Source organism: Myxine glutinosa, chromosome 5 (assembly GCF_964187855.1).
Source record: "Myxine glutinosa chromosome 5, kmMyxGlut1.1, whole genome shotgun sequence".
Taxonomy (NCBI): domain Eukaryota; kingdom Metazoa; phylum Chordata; class Myxini; order Myxiniformes; family Myxinidae; genus Myxine; species Myxine glutinosa.
In genome coordinates this window covers 80,306,077-80,325,564 of record NC_136265.1, presented here as the reverse complement: position 1 = coordinate 80,325,564, position 19,488 = coordinate 80,306,077, and the positions used below count along the sequence as shown (strand labels likewise).

At 44.0% G+C, this 19,488-nt stretch overlaps 1 protein-coding gene across 1 annotated transcript in view; it reads right to left on the bottom strand.

Moving 5' to 3' along the window:
- The window catches only part of LOC137412839 (uncharacterized), a 128,184-nt gene extending 110,869 nt beyond the window's left edge, over nt 1-17,315 (bottom strand). The window contains exons 1-2 of the mRNA XM_078777356.1: nt 17,249-17,315; nt 14,385-15,831 (exon numbers count right to left, since the gene is read on the bottom strand). Of these exons, the coding sequence (XP_078633482.1) occupies nt 14,385-15,831; nt 17,249-17,315 (1,514 nt within the window). The remainder of the gene's footprint in view (nt 1-14,384; nt 15,832-17,248) is intronic.
- Nucleotides 17,316-19,488: the final 2,173 nt, after the last annotated feature.

Here is a 19,488-nt window from a genome sequence, read left to right as displayed (position 1 = left end):
TCTCATCCTTTTAATGACAAATTCTCAGATTTTTTGTGGCAAATTCTCAGGTTTTTTATTTCAAATTCTCAGCCTTTTTAATGACAAATTCTCAGCCTTTTTATGACAAATTCTCAGCCTTTTTAATGATAAATTCTCAGCCTTTTTAATGACATTCTCAGCCTTTTTATGACAAATTCTCAGCCTTTTTATGACAAATTCTCAGCCTTTTTAATGACAAACTGTCCATGAACGAATCTGCTCTTGGGAATCGAAATGTCCGTTAGAGCTCCGATTACAACGAACGGAATCGATTAAGGACATCAACATCAACTCAACACGGGCTCAGGACATCAACACGATCCTGTACGAGGGAACCCAATGAGGACATCAACACGACCTTGTACGAGGAAACCCTACGGTATTGTCAGGTTCACTATGTTAACAAATATAATTTCGTTCAAAATTTTGGTAGATTAGCAAAACTATACATTTTTGGAATATTCAGAGCATGAGGAATCCAAAAATTAATGTTTACATTTGCGTAGACACCTTTGCGAAAATGACACTCAGGACAGTGATGAAGATAGTCAGGTTCACTATGTTAACAAATATAATTTCTTTCAAAATTTTTGGATTAGCAAACCTGTACATTTTTGGAATCTTCAGAGCATGGAGAATCTGAAAATCAATGTTGGTATTTGCACAGACACCTGCATGGCCGCCATTTTGGATTTTGAAAATGGCCGCCATAAAATACATATTTTGCGCGATCTCGGCTTCTAGTCAACCTAGAGACTTAATTAAATATGCTAATCCTATGTTTTCTGGGCCAAGGAATCCAATAAAGGCCTCAAAATAGTGCTCAGGATTATAGAAAAGCAACAAACAAAGGTAATTGAAAACCATTGTCTTTATATTTGTGATATAACTGTATTACATAATACATGATATTGCAAGTCCTTTGAAGTTATAGGTTGTTATAGGAAGTTATAGGTAGTATCAGATTGAACTATAAGTCCTATACATAGGATCTACGAGGTCTATACCTTTCAGGAATATGCTTTTACAGATCTTCATCACTGTCCTGAGTGTCATTTTTGCAAAGGTGTCTACGCAAATGTAAACATTAATTTTTGGATTCCTCATGCTCTGAATATTCCAAAAATGTATAGTTTTGCTAATCTACCAAAATTTTGAACGAAAAAACATCGTGAACCTGACTAGTATCCGTATATCAACCTGATCTTGTACAAGGAAACCCCATTCGTAAATCGACACAATTTTTTACGAGGAAACCCGATCAGGACATCGACATGATATTGTACGAGGGAACCCGATCAGGAGATTGACACGTCTTGTACGAGGGAACCCGATCAGGAGATCGACACAATCTTGTACGAGGGAACCAGATCAGGACATCGACACAATCTTGTACGAGGGAACCAGATCAGGACATCGACACAATCTTGTACGAGTGAACCCGATCAGGAGATCGACACGATCTTGTACAAGGGAACCCGATTCGTACATTGATGGTGTGATTCTCCATCTAAATTATTATTTATTTAAATAGTACACAGCACGGACCCCGCACGGGAATGAACAGTACGGCACGTACCGGGTCCAGACGCTTCCTCCCCGGGGGAACGTCCCGGACTGACCCCGTTTCCTCCATCGGAGCCGCTCCTCCATCCCGGGGGGTTCATTCTCTGCTCCACCATGGACAAATCTTCGTTCATTACGTACAGTACATGCAGTACATGGGGTACAGTATTGTATAATACCACAGAGTTCAACACAGACAAACACCGCGTGAGTAAGACCACGTGAATGTACACGGAGGAATGAGTGAAGACCGAGTGAGTGAAGAGTGAGTGAGTGAAGTGAGTGAGTGAGTGAGAGTGAGTGAGTGAGTGAAGAAGACCGAGTGAGTGAAAGTCGAGTGAGTGAGTGAACACCATGTGCTTAAGCATTATCTTGAAAAGTTTATTCATCTATTCCAATCGGCAGATTCGTCACAAATCAAACACTTCGTTTCAAACATTCCGGGTTTTGATTAAAACCAAAAGATACCAGGGATTCTGGATCTAACCCAGGCTCGTTTTGTACTATCACTCCGATAAGGTTGAAAACTATTCTTGGTTATCTTCCCGAACAGTAACCATAAATATCGTTTTCGAAGATTTTAACACAATTGAGCATGGGTGTGACCATTAGTAAGCGGCTTGCAAAGCGGTTGATGCGGAACGGATGGCTTGGTAAGCTGTTTGCTTATGAAAAATACTCGATATACATCAACAACTTCGAGAGTGATAAAAGAGCATTAAAAGAGTTGGACAGACTGTACATCGACAAAAAGCCTCAATTCAGTGGCTGAAAAGAGAAAACATAAGCTCAACTAGGATGGCGATCGACTCATATTAAATTCTCAAGAACAACGAAAAAATACAAATCGCTTTAACCAAATACGTTAATCAGACAGGTGTTGCTTCTGCAAGGTGGAAACACAAAGTAGACATCACCTCCTCGCAGGGTGTGAAAAACTCGTCAGAACAGCTGTACGCACAAAGGCACAACAAAGTATGTCGAGCAATCCACTGGCACAACAACAACAAAAACTTCAGTATTCCAGTTCCAGAAAACTCATGGAAACTTGAAATTTGTCCTTTGAACAAGGAATCGACTTTGACCTCTACACGGCATCAAAGTTTAAGTATTTTCCCATTTGTGTCTTTGTCAAATTTCCTCTCTTTATTAACGCACAGGTTGTAAACCTGGTGCGTTATAGCGTTTGCCTGGGAATTTCTGTCGCTCCAAAAGTGAAGCACGTTTCTGTCGCTCAGATGTGTAAACATGACGTCATCAAATCTATATTTAGGCTAACCATGGGCTACCCCTTTGGCTGGTACGCGGCCGCTCGCTAGTACATAATATAGGATATATTTGTTATATGTTATGTTATAGGATATATAGGATATATGTTATATGATATAGGATATATATAGGATAGGTTATAGGATATATATGTTATAGGATAGGAATATAGGACCCAAATGACCCAGAGGACCCAAATGACCCAGAGGACCCAAATGACCCAGAGGACCCAAATGACCCAGAGGACCCAAATGACCCAGAGGACCCAAATGACCCAAATGACCCAGAGGACCCAAATGACCCAGAGGACCCAAATGACCCAGAGGACCCAAATTACCCAGAGGACCCAAATGACCCAGAGGACCCAAATGACCTAGAGGACCCAAATGACCCAGAGGACCCAAATGACCCAGAGGACCCAAATGACCCAGAGGACCCAAATGACCCAGAGGACCCAAATGACCCAAATGACCCAGAGGACCCAAATGACCCAGAGGACCCAAATGACCCAGAGGACCCAAATGACCCAGAGGACCCAAATGACCCAGAGGACCCAAATGACCCAGAGGACCCAAATGACCCAGAGGACCCAAATGACCCAGATGACCCAAATGACCCAGAGGACCCAAATGACCCAGAGGACCCAAATGACCCAGAGGACCCAAATGACCCAAATGACCCAGAGGACCCAAATGACCCAGAGGACCCAAATGACCCAGAGGACCCAAATGACCCAGAGGACCCAAATGACCCAAATGACCCAGAGGACCCAAATGACCCAGAGGACCCAAATGACCCAGAGGACCCAAATGACCCAGAGGACCCAAATGACCCAAATGACCCAGAGGACCCAAATGACCCAGAGGACCCAAATGACCCAGAGGACCCAAATGACCCAGAGGACCCAAATGACCCAGAGGACCCAAATGACCCTCTGGGTCAATAAAAGTTGAAACTGGGCAAATGTCAATGAAAATTTGCCAGACCCAGACCAGAAAATGACCCAGAGGACCCAAATGCCCAGAGGACCCAGAGGACCCTGTGAATGTGAATGAATGTGAACATAATGTGAATACTCGTAGCAATTTTACAAAAACCATGGCATAATTTCAAATCTTGACCCGAGATGATAATTATGCTACATCATAATTTCCATGTGCCAACCTGGGCGGAATCCAAGTGGATTCACTTGACTTGTTAACGCACAGGTTGTAAACCTGGTGCGTTATAGCGTTTGCCTGGGAATTTCTGTCGCTCCAAAAGTGAAGCACGTTTCTGTCGCTCCAAAAGTGAAGCACGTTTCTGTCGCTCAGATGTGTAAACATGACGTCATCAAATCTATATTTAGGCTAACCATGGGCTACCCCTTTGGCTGGTACGCGGCCGCTCGCTAGTACATAATATAGGATATATTTGTTATATGTTATGTTATAGGATATATAGGATATATGTTATATGATATAGGATATATATAGGATAGGTTATAGGATATATATGTTATAGGATAGGAATATAGGACCCAAATGACCCAGAGGACCCAAATGACCCAGAGGACCCAAATGACCCAGAGGACCCAAATGACCCAAATGACCCAGAGGACCCAAATGACCCAGAGGACCCAAATGACCCAGAGGACCCAAATGACCCAGAGGACCCAAATGACCCAGAGGACCCAAATGACCCAGAGGACCCAGAGGACCCAAATGACCCAGAGGACCCAAATGACCCAGAGGACCCAAATGACCCAGAGGACCCAAATGACCCAAATGACCCAGAGGACCCAAATGACCCAGAGGACCCAAATGACCCAGAGGACCCAAATGACCTAGATGACCCAAATGACCCAGATGACCCAAATGACCCAAATGACCCAGAGGACCCAAATGACCCAGAGGACCCAAATGACCCAGAGGACCCAAATGACCCAGAGGACCCAAATGACCCAGAGGACCCAAATGACCCAGAGGACCCAAATGACCCAGAGGACCCAAATGACCCAGAGGACCCAAATGACCCAAATGACCCAGAGGACCCAAATGACCCAGAGGACCCAAATGACCCAGAGGACCCAAATGACCCAAATGACCCAGAGGACCCAAATGACCCAGAGGACCCAAATGACCCAGAGGACCCAAATGACCCAGAGGACCCAAATGACCCAGAGGACCCAAATGACCCAGAGGACCCAAATGACCCAGAGGACCCAAATGACCCAGAGGACCCAAATGACCCAGAGGACCCAAATGACCCTCTGGGTCAATAAAAGTTGAAACTGGGCAAATGTCAATGAAAATTTGCCAGACCCAGACCAGAAAAATGACCCAGAGGACCCAAATGCCCAGAGGACCCAGAGGACCCTGTGAATGTGAATGAATGTGAACATAATGTGAATACTAGTAGCAATTTTACAAAAACCATGGCATAATTTCAAATCTTGACCCGAGATGATAATTATGCTACATCATAATTTCCATGTGCCAACCTGGGCGGAATCCAAGTGGATTCACTTGTTCAATGGTTTATTACAACACGCTATTTTTTTCTTCCTATTTAAAAGGCTTTTTTCAATTTCCTCTTCAAATCATTCCACTTCAAAAAAAAATTCAATCTCTTACAGTCATTCCTCCCGACATTCTCCAAACTCACCTTCATTCCACCCCTCCTCTATTGTTCTCAAACGGATCTCTGACTTGAAAATCACAATAAACACAGGTTGTAATAAATGTTCGTTTTTCATCAATCGTCCACTTTCTAAACTCCCCCCTCACCCCTCCCCTCCTAAACTCCACCGCTCCCCTTCAAAACACCCCCTCACCCATCCCCTTCAAAACTCCCTCCTCACCCCTCCCCTTCAAAACTCCCCCCTTACCCCTCCCCTTCAAAACTCCCCCCCTCACCCTTACTCTCTCCACCCCACCCCCAAGAGTACCTCTGGTTATGGCTTCCTCTCTGCTTCCACCGTTTGTTCATACGTGTTCTGTACCATCCTCCAAACAGTGATGACTCCATTTACATCTCCCTGTCTGACAATATGGACCAACTTCTATCCACGCATCCCAACTCTCTCTTCCTCATATGTGGTGATTTCAACTGTCATCATGCCAGCTGGCTGGGTGTGGGTTCCTCTCTCACCAGCCAAGGCACCACAGCAAAGGACTTCTGTGACTCACTGGGACTGACACAATCTGTCAATTTCCTGACCCGGATCTCAGTCAATGGAGTGTCTTCTCTTCTGGACTTGGTTATGACAAACTTCCCTGCAAATGGCTGCTACTCTTCTTCTGCTCCAATCGGTTCTTCTGATCATGTGCTTGTTAAAGTGGACATCTCTCTGGCCATTCTCAGAGAGCCTCCTCAGCGTCGACGAGTCTGGCATTTCACTCAGGCCGACTGGCACGGTCTTCAAGCAGACATCAATCATCTGGACTGGTCTCCCATCTCTACTGCCTCTGACATCAATTCTTCCTGGGAATTCTTACAAAGTAAACTGCTCTCTCTCATACACAGATTTATCCCTTCTCGTCTTCAGTTGTCATACCGTTCCTCCAATCCATGGTACACTGAATCTTGTGGGAAGGCAGTTTTTTTTTTGTATACTGAATCGAGGCTCGTGAAAGAGCTAACATTTATCAAACAAACAAACAAACAAGCAAACAAAGTATATGAAAAGGGGAGCGGCAGACAAGATGGGGAGAGAAGGGGAAGCACACAAACACAACATTTGAGAGCATGGAGATGTGTGGGAGGGAGAGGGCTTGGGGGGAGGAGGCATGGGAATGGGGGGGGGGGGGGTGGGAGAAGTATAAAACACAAGGACACCAAGGACTTCCAGGACAGAAGTTAGTATTTCAGTTGCCCTGAAACAACTTGCCTTCACCTCATGGAGGTCTAATCCAACTGGAGGAAATCTCAGTTCCTTTCACAAAGCTCGGAACAAGTGTGTGTCTACCCTCAGGAGAGCCAGGAAACAATATCTCTCCACTTTCAAGACTGAACTCTCAAAGCTGTCTCCCTCCTCCAAATCCTGGTGGCATCTGGTCAAATCTGTTTCTGGTGTTTGTTCCCCCTCCATCCCCTCCCTTACTTCAAACGGCTACACAGCACACGTGAAAAAGCCAAATGCCCCAACTCTGTGTTTGCCTCGAAATCTTGTGTCCTGAACTCATCTCTCTCTGTTCCCACCTGACCAAGTTGTACCCAGCTGCTCCAGGACTGTGTCCTTCTCTCCTGACAAGGTGGAGAATTTTTTGTCAAACCTCGACTCTGATTCTGCAACTGGAGCAGACAGCATCATCCCACGGGTCCTAAAATCCTGCTCTGCCGCTCTATCTCACCCTCTCTCTGTTCTCTTCACCCTCTCTTTCGCTCAAGGTCATTTGCCATCATCTTGGAAATCAGCCAACATTACCGCTTTACACAAAAAGGTGCAAAAGCAGATCCTTGCAACTACAGACCAATCAGCCTGCTCCCAATTATCAGTAAGGTCATGGAATCAATCATCGCCTCTGACACCAAATCCTTCCTCTTCTACAATGGCTTGATCGCAGATCATCAATTTGGTTTCAGACCAGGCCATTCTACTCTGGACTTGTTGCTTCTGCTGTCTCAACAATGGATGAAGGTCATTAATGCCAAACAGGACATCAGAGCTGTCTCCCTTGACATATCACGTTCCTTCGATACGGTCTGGCACCCAGCTCTGCTCACCAAACTCTCCTCCTATGGTATCCATGGAAATCTCCACGCATGGCTTGCGGACTTCCTATCTAGTCATAGTCAACGTGTGGCCCTGAATGGGTTTCTCTCATCTCCTCTTCCTATTCAGGCTGGAGTTCCCCAAGGCAGTGTTCTGGTCCCTGTGCTTTTTCTGGTCTTCATCAATGATCTTTCCGACTTTCTTGAAAATCCTCTCTGTCTCTTTGCTGATGACTCCACTCTCTGCCACTCCACTCCTCCTCCCTCAGATCGGCAGTCTGCAGCCTCCTCACTCTCTGCAGACCTGGACAAAATCACAGACTGGTCAAACAAGTGGAACATGTCTTTCAGTGGTAAATTCGTGTGATCCCTGCGTTTTCTGGATCCCTAAGCTTCATATAAGTTTAGCTTTATAGCAGGAGTGAGGCAATGTATTTTGAAACCATTTTCAGTTATGGTTAATTTATGGTTACGGGTTGTTAAGGAGCAATTTCGGAAATATTGTTTCGCAATTAGTAAGAACTAGCCGAAACCTGTGGAACATCCACGGAAGGGAGGATGTGGTGTATGGATAGAGTGTACCATTATGGATGGTAGAGGGGATTTGCTTGTCCGAGTAAGAGTTAGGAAGAAAGATGAGAATGAAGAGTGCGTATATGAACAACGATCGCCGACACCGGCACAAATGCATGCTCTGGATTGTCCACTCAGTGGACGGCTTGCTTTCGCCTTCGCCTGTCCAATCAGCAGACGGCTTGCTTCGCCTTCGCCCAGCAGACGCCAATACGATGGCGTCGTAAGATGGCGTCGTATCGGCAGTTAATCGGATGCTTTTGGGCCACAACGTCGGCTAATTCAGATTTTTCGAGTATGGCTGTACGTGATAAGAGGGCTTGGGGGGAGGCAGGATAGGTATAAAACGCAAGGACACCAAGGACTTCCAGGAAAGCAGTTGGTATTTCAAAAAAGTGGATTTTGGGTGAAATTAGCGGAGGTAGAAAAGATCAAGGTTTTGGATTGGGGAAGATAATAGATGGTGGTGAACAGCTGTTTTAAAGACCTGGAGGGAGGAGTGGGATTGAAGAGAGTGAGGGAGTTTGGTCCAGAGGCGGGAGAAAAGAGGAATGAAGGAGTGAAAGTGAGCAGAGAGTCTTGATTTTGGCAGTTTAACCATAAGAGGGTGGCAGGCAGATATTGTGCGACCTGTAGGAATATTTGGGGGACAGAGCACAGACAGGGCTGGGGGGGCTCGACCGGAGAGGAGTCGGTAGAAGACGGAAAGACCACCAACCTGCCTGCGTTGAGTAAGTGAAAGTCCCTCGGAGATAGCGTCATCGCGGGAGATTCCAACGATTCTGAACGCCTTGGTTTCAATAGCGTGAAGACGAGCTAGGTGTGAGGCAGGAGCACCAGCCCAGAGGGGAGAGCAGTATTCCATTGAGCTATGGATGAAATCCTTGTATGTGGTGAGGAGCTCAGGTGTGCCAAGGAAGGACTTCATATGATGGAGGATGCCCAGTCGGTGACTGGCTTTGGAGGCCAGCTTGGAAATGTGGTTTTCCCAGGAAAGATCATGGCAGATAGTGAGACCCAAAAGCTTGAGTGACAGAACTTCTTGGAGAGGATTGTTCAGAAAGTAGGTTGTCCAGTTGGTCTTTTCAGAGAAACATAGTAAGAGTGTGGGATTTGTCAGGATTGAAAGACATGTTCCACTTGTTTGACCAGTCTGTGATTTTGTCCAGGTCTGCAGAGAGTGAGGTTGCTGCAGACTGCTGATTTGAGTGATGAGCTATGGAGCGAGAGAGTGGAGTCATCAGCAAAGAGATAGACAGGATTTTCAAGAGAGTCGGAGAGATCATTGATGAAGACCAGAAAAAGCACAGGGCCCAGAACACTGCCTTGGGGAACTCCAGAAGGTTAAGTTTAAGGTTAAGTTTAAGTTTAAGGTTAAGTTTAAGGTTAGTTTTAAGGTTGAGTTTAAGGTTAAGTTTAAGGTTAAGTTTAAGGTTAAGTTTAAGGTTAAGGTTAAGTTTAAGGTTAAGTTTGAGGTTAAGGTTAAGTTTAAGGTTAAGTTTAAGGTTAAGTTTAAGGTTAAGTTTAAGGTTAAGTTTAAGGTTAAGTTTAAGTTTTTAGTTTAAGTTTAAGTTTAGAGTTAAAGTTTAAAGTATTTAAAGAGTATCTTAAAGAGTATCTTAAAGGGACAGGATGTATCTTAAAGTGCCTTAAAGAGTTTACTCCACTCGCTTGCACCTAACGTCCTAACCTTTCCAAGTTGGAGCAAATGTTACCAAGAAATGTGGAGCTTCAAATAGTGAGGATGGATGGGCAAATTATCAAATATTCAAAGAAAAAGGGAAATGAGGCAGAAAACTGTTGCAAGACATTTATGGACACCATTAAGAAAAGCATGTTTTTGCAAAACAACAATCAAGGTACATCAAAGCATTTTCTACCATCTTCCACCCAGTGTTTTCACACAGCAGGAATTTCCACAGTTCAAACCGATTATTATCATTGAAAGTGTCAAAGCAAATATGCACTGTCCATGTGAAAGTTGTGCGTTACACATTTCTTCGTAACTAGGCGAGTTTCCCTTTTAACACTACGTACTTATTATAGACATAAGTACCATGAAAGTAACGCCCATTTACACATGTGGAGAAAAATAAACTCATTTGGCAAAGCATTTACAAACTTGTTGGCCAGAAAACAATTCCCAGGGAAAATACTCCTGATCATGACCTGCTCAACAAAATACTCCTGCTCACGACCAGCCACTTTTTCTCCTTGTCTCCATTCATAGGCCCATCCTTTTCTCATTTGACACTGGCATCCACCGCACTTGCTTACATCCTCTCGATCTGGGGTCTATCATCATAACAAATGGTCGATCATTCCATAACAGCCTCTCTTACATCCTTTCTGTTCTGCCTCTAAAGCTCCTTGCTGAGTGAGGTGTTCGTAAATGTCATCGGTAATGAATCCTGTTAAAAGTTTGTCTGCTGTTGTTAAGCATGTTATTGGTCTATACTTGTGGGGTAGATGGGTTTCATTGGATTTTGGGATGAGAATAGTGTTGCCTTCTGTGAACCATTGATCCATTGGCTGTTCCCCTTAGATGATTTCGTTACGTTTTTGAGTGAAGTGAGGGTGGAGAGCATACAGTTGTTTTTACCAAAGGTTTGGTATTCCATCTGGGCCAAGGATTTTGTAGTTTGCCATCTTTGCAAACTGCTGTCTTGTGTTTTCTGCATCAATTTTTACTTGGTGCAATTCTTCGAGATGTTGTTTCTTCTCTTCCAGGTTACGGATCCAATCTGCTTCCTTGTTGTGTTCTCTTTCGTCCCTTTCCAGAATTTTTAAAGATCCTCTTTTTTAGGGGGAGTTTTGTTTCTTTCCCTAGTTCTCTGTATAACTTTTTTGGGGTGTTTTCAAACTGTTGATTTTGCTTTATTCTGTTGTTGGTCTCATGTTCCCACCCCGCCTGCTATCTGTTGTATTTGGAGCTTATTATGGGCAGCAAATGGTTCTACCCATTGTTTTCGATGTTTTATTTCTTTTTTTATTCGTTTGATTCGTTTATTGAGCATTGGACTTCTGTTTCCCTTCTTGAATTGTTCTATTTGTCCCGTTTCCTTCCTCAATCGGTCTCTCTGCTTCTCCAGTCTCCGTTTCCATGGTGGCTTTTTGTTTCTGTTCAGATTATCAGATGTATCTTTTTTGTTGTGTTGTTATTGTATGAAAGATCGAGGCTCGTGTAAGAGCTAACCTCGTTTGCTCGTGTAAAATCACATGAAAACAAATTCACACATAAAACATACGAAAAAGGGAGCAGGAGACAAGATGGGGAGAGAGAGGTAAGCACAGAAGTACAACATTTGAGGGCAGGGTCATCGGGAGATCTGTGGGGGGGAGAGGACAGGAGGAGCGGGAGCATGGGAAGGGGGGGGGGGGGGAGGTGGTAGAGGTATAAAACACATAGACACAGCCAGGACTTCCAGGAAAGAAGTCGATATTTCAAAAAAGTGGATCTGGGGTGAATTAACGGAGGTAGAAAAGATCAAGGTTTTGGATGGAAGATAAGAGATGGTGGTGAACAGCTGTTTTAAAGACCTGGAGGGAGGAATAGGATTGAAGAAAGTGCGGGAGTTTGTTCTAGAGGCGGGAAAAAAGAGGAATGAAAGAGTGAAGGTGAGCAGAGAGTCTTGATTTTGGCAGTTTAACCATAAGAGGGTTGCTGGCAGATCTTGTGCGACCTGTAGGAATATTTGCGGGACAGAGAACAGACAAAGCTGGGGGAGCTAGGCTGGAGAGGAGTCGGCAGAAGACAAAGACCACCAACCTGCCTGCGGTGAGTGAGTGAAAGGCCCATGGAGTTAGCTTCATCGCTGGAGACTCCAATGATTCTGAAAGCTTTGTTTTCAACAGAGTGAAGCCAAGCGAGGTGTGAGGCAGGAGCACCAGCCCAGATGGGAAAACAGTATTCCATTGAGCTGCAGATGAAAGCCTTGTATGTGGTGAGGAGCTCAGGTGTGCCAAGGAAGGACTTCACATGATGGAGGATGCCCAGTCGATGACTGGCTTTGGTGGCCAGCTTGGAAATGTGGTTTTCCCAGGAAAGATCATGGCAGATAGTGAGACCCAAAAGCTTGAGTGACAGAACTTCTTGGAGAGGATTGTTCAGAAAGTAGATGGGAGGGTTGTCCAGTCGGTCTTTTCGGAGAGACATAGTGAGAGTGTGAGATTTGTCAGGATTGAAAGACATGTTCCACTTGTTTGACCAGTCTATGATTTTTTCCAGGTCTGCAGAGAGTGAGGAGGCTGCAGACTGCTGATTTGAGGGATGAGGTATGGAGTGACAGAGAGTAGAGTCATCAGCCAAGAGAAAGAGAGGATTTTCAAGAGAGTCAGAGAGATCATTGATGAAGACCAGAAAAAAGCACAGGGCCCAGAACACTGCCTTGGGGAACTCCAGCCTGAACAGGAAGAGGAGGTTTGAGAAACCCATTCAGGGGCACACGTTGACTACGACCAGAGAGGAAGTCCGCAAGCCATGCATGGAGATTTCCATGGATACCATAGGAGGAGAGTTTGGTGAGCAGAGCGGGGTGCCAGACCAAAGGCCCGTGATATGTCAAGGGAGACAGCTTTAATTTCCTGTTTGACATTAAGGACCTCCATCCATTGTTGAGACAACAGAAGCAGCATGCCCAGAGTAGGGTGACCTGGTCTGAATCCAAATTGATGATCAGAGATCAAGCCATTGGAGAAGAGGAAGGATTTGATATCCGAAGCAATGATGGATTCCATGACTTTGCTGATAATTGGGAGCAGGCTGATTGGTCTGTAGTTGCAAGGAGCTGTTTTCGCACATTTTTTGTGTAAAGTGGTAATGTTGGCCGATTTCCAAGCTGAAGGCAGATGACCTTGAGCAAAAGAGAGAGTAAAGAGAACAGAGAGAAGGTGTGAATGAGTGGCAGGGCAGGATTTTAGGACCCGTGGGCTGATGCCGTCTGGTCCAGTTGCAGAATTCTTTTTTTTGTGTTGTTCGCCTGTTATTTTCTCTTGCACATACAGTGCTACTGATTAGGTGATTTGAGGAGATTAAGTGACTGCTTGGTTTATTCTCCTTACTTGTATCTTCAGTTTTTTGTCGTTTTTTATTCGGTGAAGTTGCGGTCTTTGCCTAGATGATATTAGTCCGATTTCCTCTATTTTATTAGCCAACGCCTCTTCAAGTCTATGCCGTTTGCCGTCAACCTCCTCTTCCCTGTGATCTGTCTTTGATGGTCTAATTTGTTTTGTTTGCAAGGTGGTATTTGGGCTGAGTTAGTAACTTTGAGTTGTTCTTCCTTTAGAAGTGGTGCTGCTGCAGCATTTGCTTTTGTCAATCTTTGATCCAGTTGTAGAATTTCCAATTTTGGTTCCTGATTCAATTCGCCAATCTGTTGCCCAATCTGTCTCCGTTATTGCAACTAAACTTGAAATCCCATCCGCTTCTGCTCTCCTCTCTTCCTGTTCTATCTCCTGCTCAACACCAGTAAGTTCCGTCAGTTGCCCCCTTTCTTTGGGATTTTGGACTCTGGGAATCTCATCCCATGTGTACGTCCCCTCATTCCATTTCGGCATTAGTGGTGGTGCGCCATCTCTCGGTGACCAATTATTTCTTATTGTCTCGTCAATTTCGTCCTCTCTTATTCTGAGTTCCTCCTCTGTGAATATTTTCTGACGGATGAAATTGTTTTCCCTTGAATTTAGTGTTGTGCATTTAAAATTAACTTTGTCAGGACACATTCTTTGGAATATCTGTTCCCAAGTGTTCCCCCTTTCATTTCTCATGACTTTTGCTCTGGCATACTCCATTGCCCACAATAAGATCCATTTTCCTTCTTTGTCCAGTTTTTTTACATTCATTTTAATTCTCTCTTCTTGGGTCATCCAATTCATGTCTTCAAATGCTTGCTGTCTTGCTTTGTTGTTATTTCCATTATTCTTTCCTGAGTGACATATTTTTCCTTCATTGATGCGACTGAATTGAGGTTCCCTAATGGAACTATTTCAATCTTGGCTGCCAGCTTTGTTTGTTTCAACTGGTTCATGAATCTTTCTCCTTCAGCGTTAATACCCCATGCTTCATGCATAGCGTACAGTTTGCACTTGAGGATGATATCCTTCTCCTCCTCTAAGCTCCAGCTCTGTTCATTTAATCTTCTCCCATTTTTCTGGAACCTGGTAGTTGTGGGTTGTGGAACAGGCGACTCTCTCTTGTGTGAATTCTTTCATGTCTTTTCATTGTTGAGGAACGAACAAAATTCTTGTTGCAAACAGGACACTTGTGTGGCTTCTTTCCTGTGTGTATTATTTCATGTCGCTGCAAATGTGATGAATAAGCAAAATCCTTGTTGCAAACAGAACACTTGTACGGCTTTCTTCCACTGTGTATTTTTTTATGATGATACAAATGTGAGGAATGACCAAAATCTTTATTGCAAACAAAGCACTTGAAAGGCTTCTCTCCTGTATGTATTCTTTGATGATTCTTCAAACTTGACAAAAGATGAAAAGCTTTAAGACACACAGAACACTTGTGTGGCTTCTCTCCAGTGTGTATTTTTTGATGCCTTATTAATGCTGATCTTTCAACAAATGCCGTAAGACACACAGAGCACTCATAAGGCTTCTCATTTGTGTGCATTTTCTGATGTCGCTGCAAATGTGAAGAAGAAGCAAAATTATTGTAGCAAACAGAACACTTGTGTGGCTTCTCTCCTGTGTGCATTTTTTTATGTTGATGCAAATATGACGAATGAGCAAAATGCTTACTGCAAACAGAACACTTGTATGGCTTCTCCCCTGTGTGTATCCTTTGATGATTTATTAAAGTTGCTTTATGACCAAATGCATCAAGACACACAGAACACTTGTAAGGCTTCTCTCCCGTGTGCATTTTTTGATGTTGATGTAAGTATGATGCATAAGCAAAATCCTTGTTGCAAACAGAACACTTGTAAGGCTTCTCTCCCATGTGTATTTTTTGATGATGATGTAAGTATGATGCATAAGCAAAATCCTTGTTGCACACAGAACACTTGTAGGGTTTCTTTTCCATGTGTATTTTTTGATGTTGACGCAAATGTGATGAAGAAGCAAAATCCTTGTTGCAAACAGAACACTTGTAGGGTTTCTCCCCTGTGTGCCTCCTTTGATGATTTATTAATGTTGATCTTTGAACAAATGCCTTAAGACACACAGAACACTTGTAAGGCTTCTCTCCCGTGTGTATTTTTTGATGTTGATGCAAATATGACGAATAAGCAAAATCCTTGTTGCAAACAGAACACTTGTAAGGCCTCTCTCCTGTGTGTATTTTTTGATGCCTTGTTAATGTTGCTCTATAAATAAATGCCTTAAGACACACAGAACACTTGTGAGGCCTCTCTCCCGTGTGTCTTCTTTGATGACTTATTAAAGTTGCTCGATAAACAAATGCTTCAAGACACATAGAACACTTGTAAGGCTTCTCTCCGGTGTGTATCCGTTGATGTTGACGCAAATGTGATGAATAACCAAAATCCTTACTGCAAACAGAACACTTGTATGGTCTCTTCCTTCCTTGTATATTCTTGAGAGTCTTTGCACAGCTTTTACAACTGCGGTTGGAAGGTGCGTTGCTAAACGTGTCAGTTTCTTGACAAACAGTCTGTGTCATGTGACGATTTAAAACTTCTGAGCAGAACAACTTAGAACAGTTGGAACAAGAAACGAGTTTCATTTGTTTCACTGAAACGACAAATCACAAAAAGCATTCAAAATTTACCAACACTTCAAAATGTTGGACAATTGATAATTAATATTTCACTCAGATTAGATTAAACATTCGCTATATTTCTGTGCCTCACTCAATGGAGAAGCTCAATATCAAGGATTCAAAAATGGCAGAATTTTCCATTTTCAAAAATGTATCTGACAGTGACTGGGTAAACACAAGCTACCTTACCAGAGGTTATTCGATTATTCTTGCAGCGGAAAATGGCAAGGTGTGATGTGTGGTCCTTATTTATATTTTCTAAGGTCTCCCTTTATCCTCCTCAGAAAGTAATTCCAGATGCATAATTTTTCAGTCCAACATGCCAAAGGAGGGACAATAAATTGAAAGGAAGAGAAGGTATAAGATAAAACTTTCACCAACTTATCCTCAGCAAGAGCAGAGTTTGTGCCTCAAACAATGATTTTCAAACCTTTGGCCTCTACAACCCATGTGGAAAACGCATCAGCTTACTTGCAATCATCAGTAAGTTCATGGAATCCATCATTCATCCGCAGCTTGATCGAGTACTGCTCTCCCCTCTGGGTTGGCGCCCCTGCATTATACCTTGCTCAGCTTGAGGCAGTGGAAACCAAGACCTCCAATATTATTGGAATGACCCGCAATGAGGCAGAGGTTATGGGCCTCTTACTTTTCCATCACAGACAGGTCTTTGGTCTCTTTGTCTTCTACAATCTCATTTTTGGTCTTACATCCTCTGCTCTTTCCATGCTATATCCTATCCTCCCCTCCCCACACCCCCAGGTTTCTGCAGGATTCCTCTTTTCCCTTCAAACCTAGATGGTATTGTTATGTTTTTGGGGTATGGATGAAATACCTTAATTAAGTTCAGAATGTATAGATTAAAATGCTCCGTATGCCGTGAAAAACCCATCTTGATGTATATAAGTAGGCCGTCTGTCCTGGTAAGAGCGTTTGTATATCGCCATGAGGGGCGTGGCTTCGTGTTAAGTAATTCTATGGCTTAAAGATTAATTCCCCAGTGTGTAATTTGCCCCTGTAATCTTCCCTCCGTCCTTATTGCAATTAAAAGGCCGAAAAAACCTATAACAAATGGACTCATTCACTCACCACGCCGCCAGGTCCAACAAACCCGGCACATTTGCCGATCGTGCCAACCAGGTCCCACCTCACAGCCTTCGACTTCATCCGAACATTCGCGAAAGAGATTGGACTCCGCCCCCCACGACTCCCATGTCATTTTATTTTCAAGGAGTTTTCAAGGAGGCCATGCCCCGGCCTTCGTGATTGGTGGAGGCGCGATGGATGATGGGATAGCGCTCGGTGATTGGACAGAGTGTGACGTCATCGTGGAACATTCGAGAGTGAAGGGAAAAAAAAAAAAAGACGCAGTGGCGCCATCTTACTCACTCTTCTGGTCCTGGCTTTGATTGTGGGCAATCGCATTTCCTCCTTGTTCCAGCTTGGTCGTGGGCATGTGGTCTTTGGTTCGTGTGCGCTCCTACAAAAGGGCTGGTGAGAAACAGCGGTTCAGGACAGTCGGAACGACAATGCACAGGATCGACATCGGCGGTGGACTGGGTCCGCGTTGCGTTTCCTTTTGACGTTGAAGGGCACCACTCCGTGCCATTTTGTGCGTTTCCCGCACGGTGGTATGGAGGCGACGAGCAACCGGCAAGCCTTACCAGCCATTTGGGGACACAAAGCTGAGTGCCGGCCGATTACCAAAGGATTATATATTTTCTTTTACTTTAGTTTTCCTCTTGTTTGGATATAGTCCAGATGCCAAACAGGCATTTCAAGGCAAAGCATGCTTGAGCGTCATTATGAAGTTTTTTGGTTGATTCATTATCTCTGACCTGTCCTGAAGCATAATCAGCCGGGTGCCACACTGGCACCCTTTAGGAATTTTTTTTAGAGGCGAAAAACAAAATGGCCACCACGACTTTCCGATAAATTCTGTTTTTGCCAATATCTTCACTTCTAATGCACTTATAAAGACAATTTTGGTGTCTACTTCTATGTTTTCATTGTCAAGGAATCCGATAATGATAAGATTAAAGGTGTATATATTAATCCTGTATCATATTTTCAAGATGGCCACCATTTCCCTATATAACAAGCGTTATGCCTAGGTCCCCCGTCGGGGAAGTGATGTGAGTTGACAAAGTGGAAGACACAGAAAACATGCTATGATATGATATTTCGCTCACAAGGTTCAGACACACATGGAGGCGGCCATCTTGGATTTTGACGTGGCGACCCAATTTTCAATAGCGTTCTTCCTTATGCCTAGATACACCCACACACCAGATTAGAAGTTGGTACTTCGCTTATTTCTCAAGATATTCCGCTCACAAGGTTCAGACATACATGGCGGCGGCCATGGCGGCGGCCATACACTCAGCCTGTCATCCTTCTGAGGTCGGCAAATTGAGGACCAGTTCACTGGTAATTCCCTGTGTTGCAAGAGGCGACTAACAGGGTTGGTGGCAGGAAGGGCATCCGGCCATAAAACATTGCTTCAAAAAGGGGACCACGGTGCCCAAAAAAGGCCAACCCCTACTCTGCGGGGGAAAATTGCCTCTAAAGGTGTTTCTTCTTTTTCTATTCATATGTACTTTGTTTATGCTTGAAACGTGTACACCCCTGATTTCATGTTTTGTTCGGGTGTTACACATGAAATATAATCTTTCAAATGTTCTCGGGGAACCTGTGAACCAATGTAAATTGTTATAAGGCAGAACATAATCGGAATATTAATTACATTGTCAGTTATAATGTGTTAATTCCATGTTTTTAAATGATTCTGCTTGATCCAGTGTGTCGGAAACAGGCTCTGGTGTGATTAAATGAAAGAGGAGAATAACCCACTTGTAAGATTCGAAATTAGGCTTTTGGAAGAGTTGCTGGAGATTAAGATCAGTGAATTTGGCTCAAGATGAAATTATTATGGCATGTACCTCCAAAACATGGAAAGACACCTTCCTTTGGAAAATTGATAATTGTGGTTAAAAAAATGATATCACCTACCCTCGCAGGAGTTTCAAGTGACCATTTGCCTGAACCACTGTTATATGTGGGTTGAAAGTGACCACCTGCTTCAGTAAACATCCATCATGTCAGCACCTGTTTTGGAGCTCACATCAACAGCCAAAGTTTCTTCTTCCATTGGCATAGCAACTTGCAGGGCCTGCCTGATGTTCCAGCATGACATCGTGACTCTGCTGATTGCCAAAAGGAGGATGAGTCCTGGATGGGACTGCTGGCCTGAGCTGGACACTGGGCCTTCATGGCTCCACTGGTTGTTCCTGGTGTGCACCATGGATCACCTGGACATCATGATCCTGGAGCCTTCATCGATGCACCTCCAGCTTTGGTCCATACCTCACACAATTCTGCTGATTGAGCGGGATTTGTCCAGTTCCTCACACTCTCTGCTTGAGGGCAGGTCAGATGAAACTGGATGACAGCCTTGGTGAAGATCTGCTAACACTTGTTGTAAGAATGGCAGTGATGCTGCATGCTGTGCAGGGTCATTTTGTGATCTTGCCCATCTGCAACCATATTGGTGATTCAACACGCAATGGCTTGTGTGCTGCTGAAACGTGGCAGATTGTGCATTGCAAGCACAGAGAAGATTGTGACCT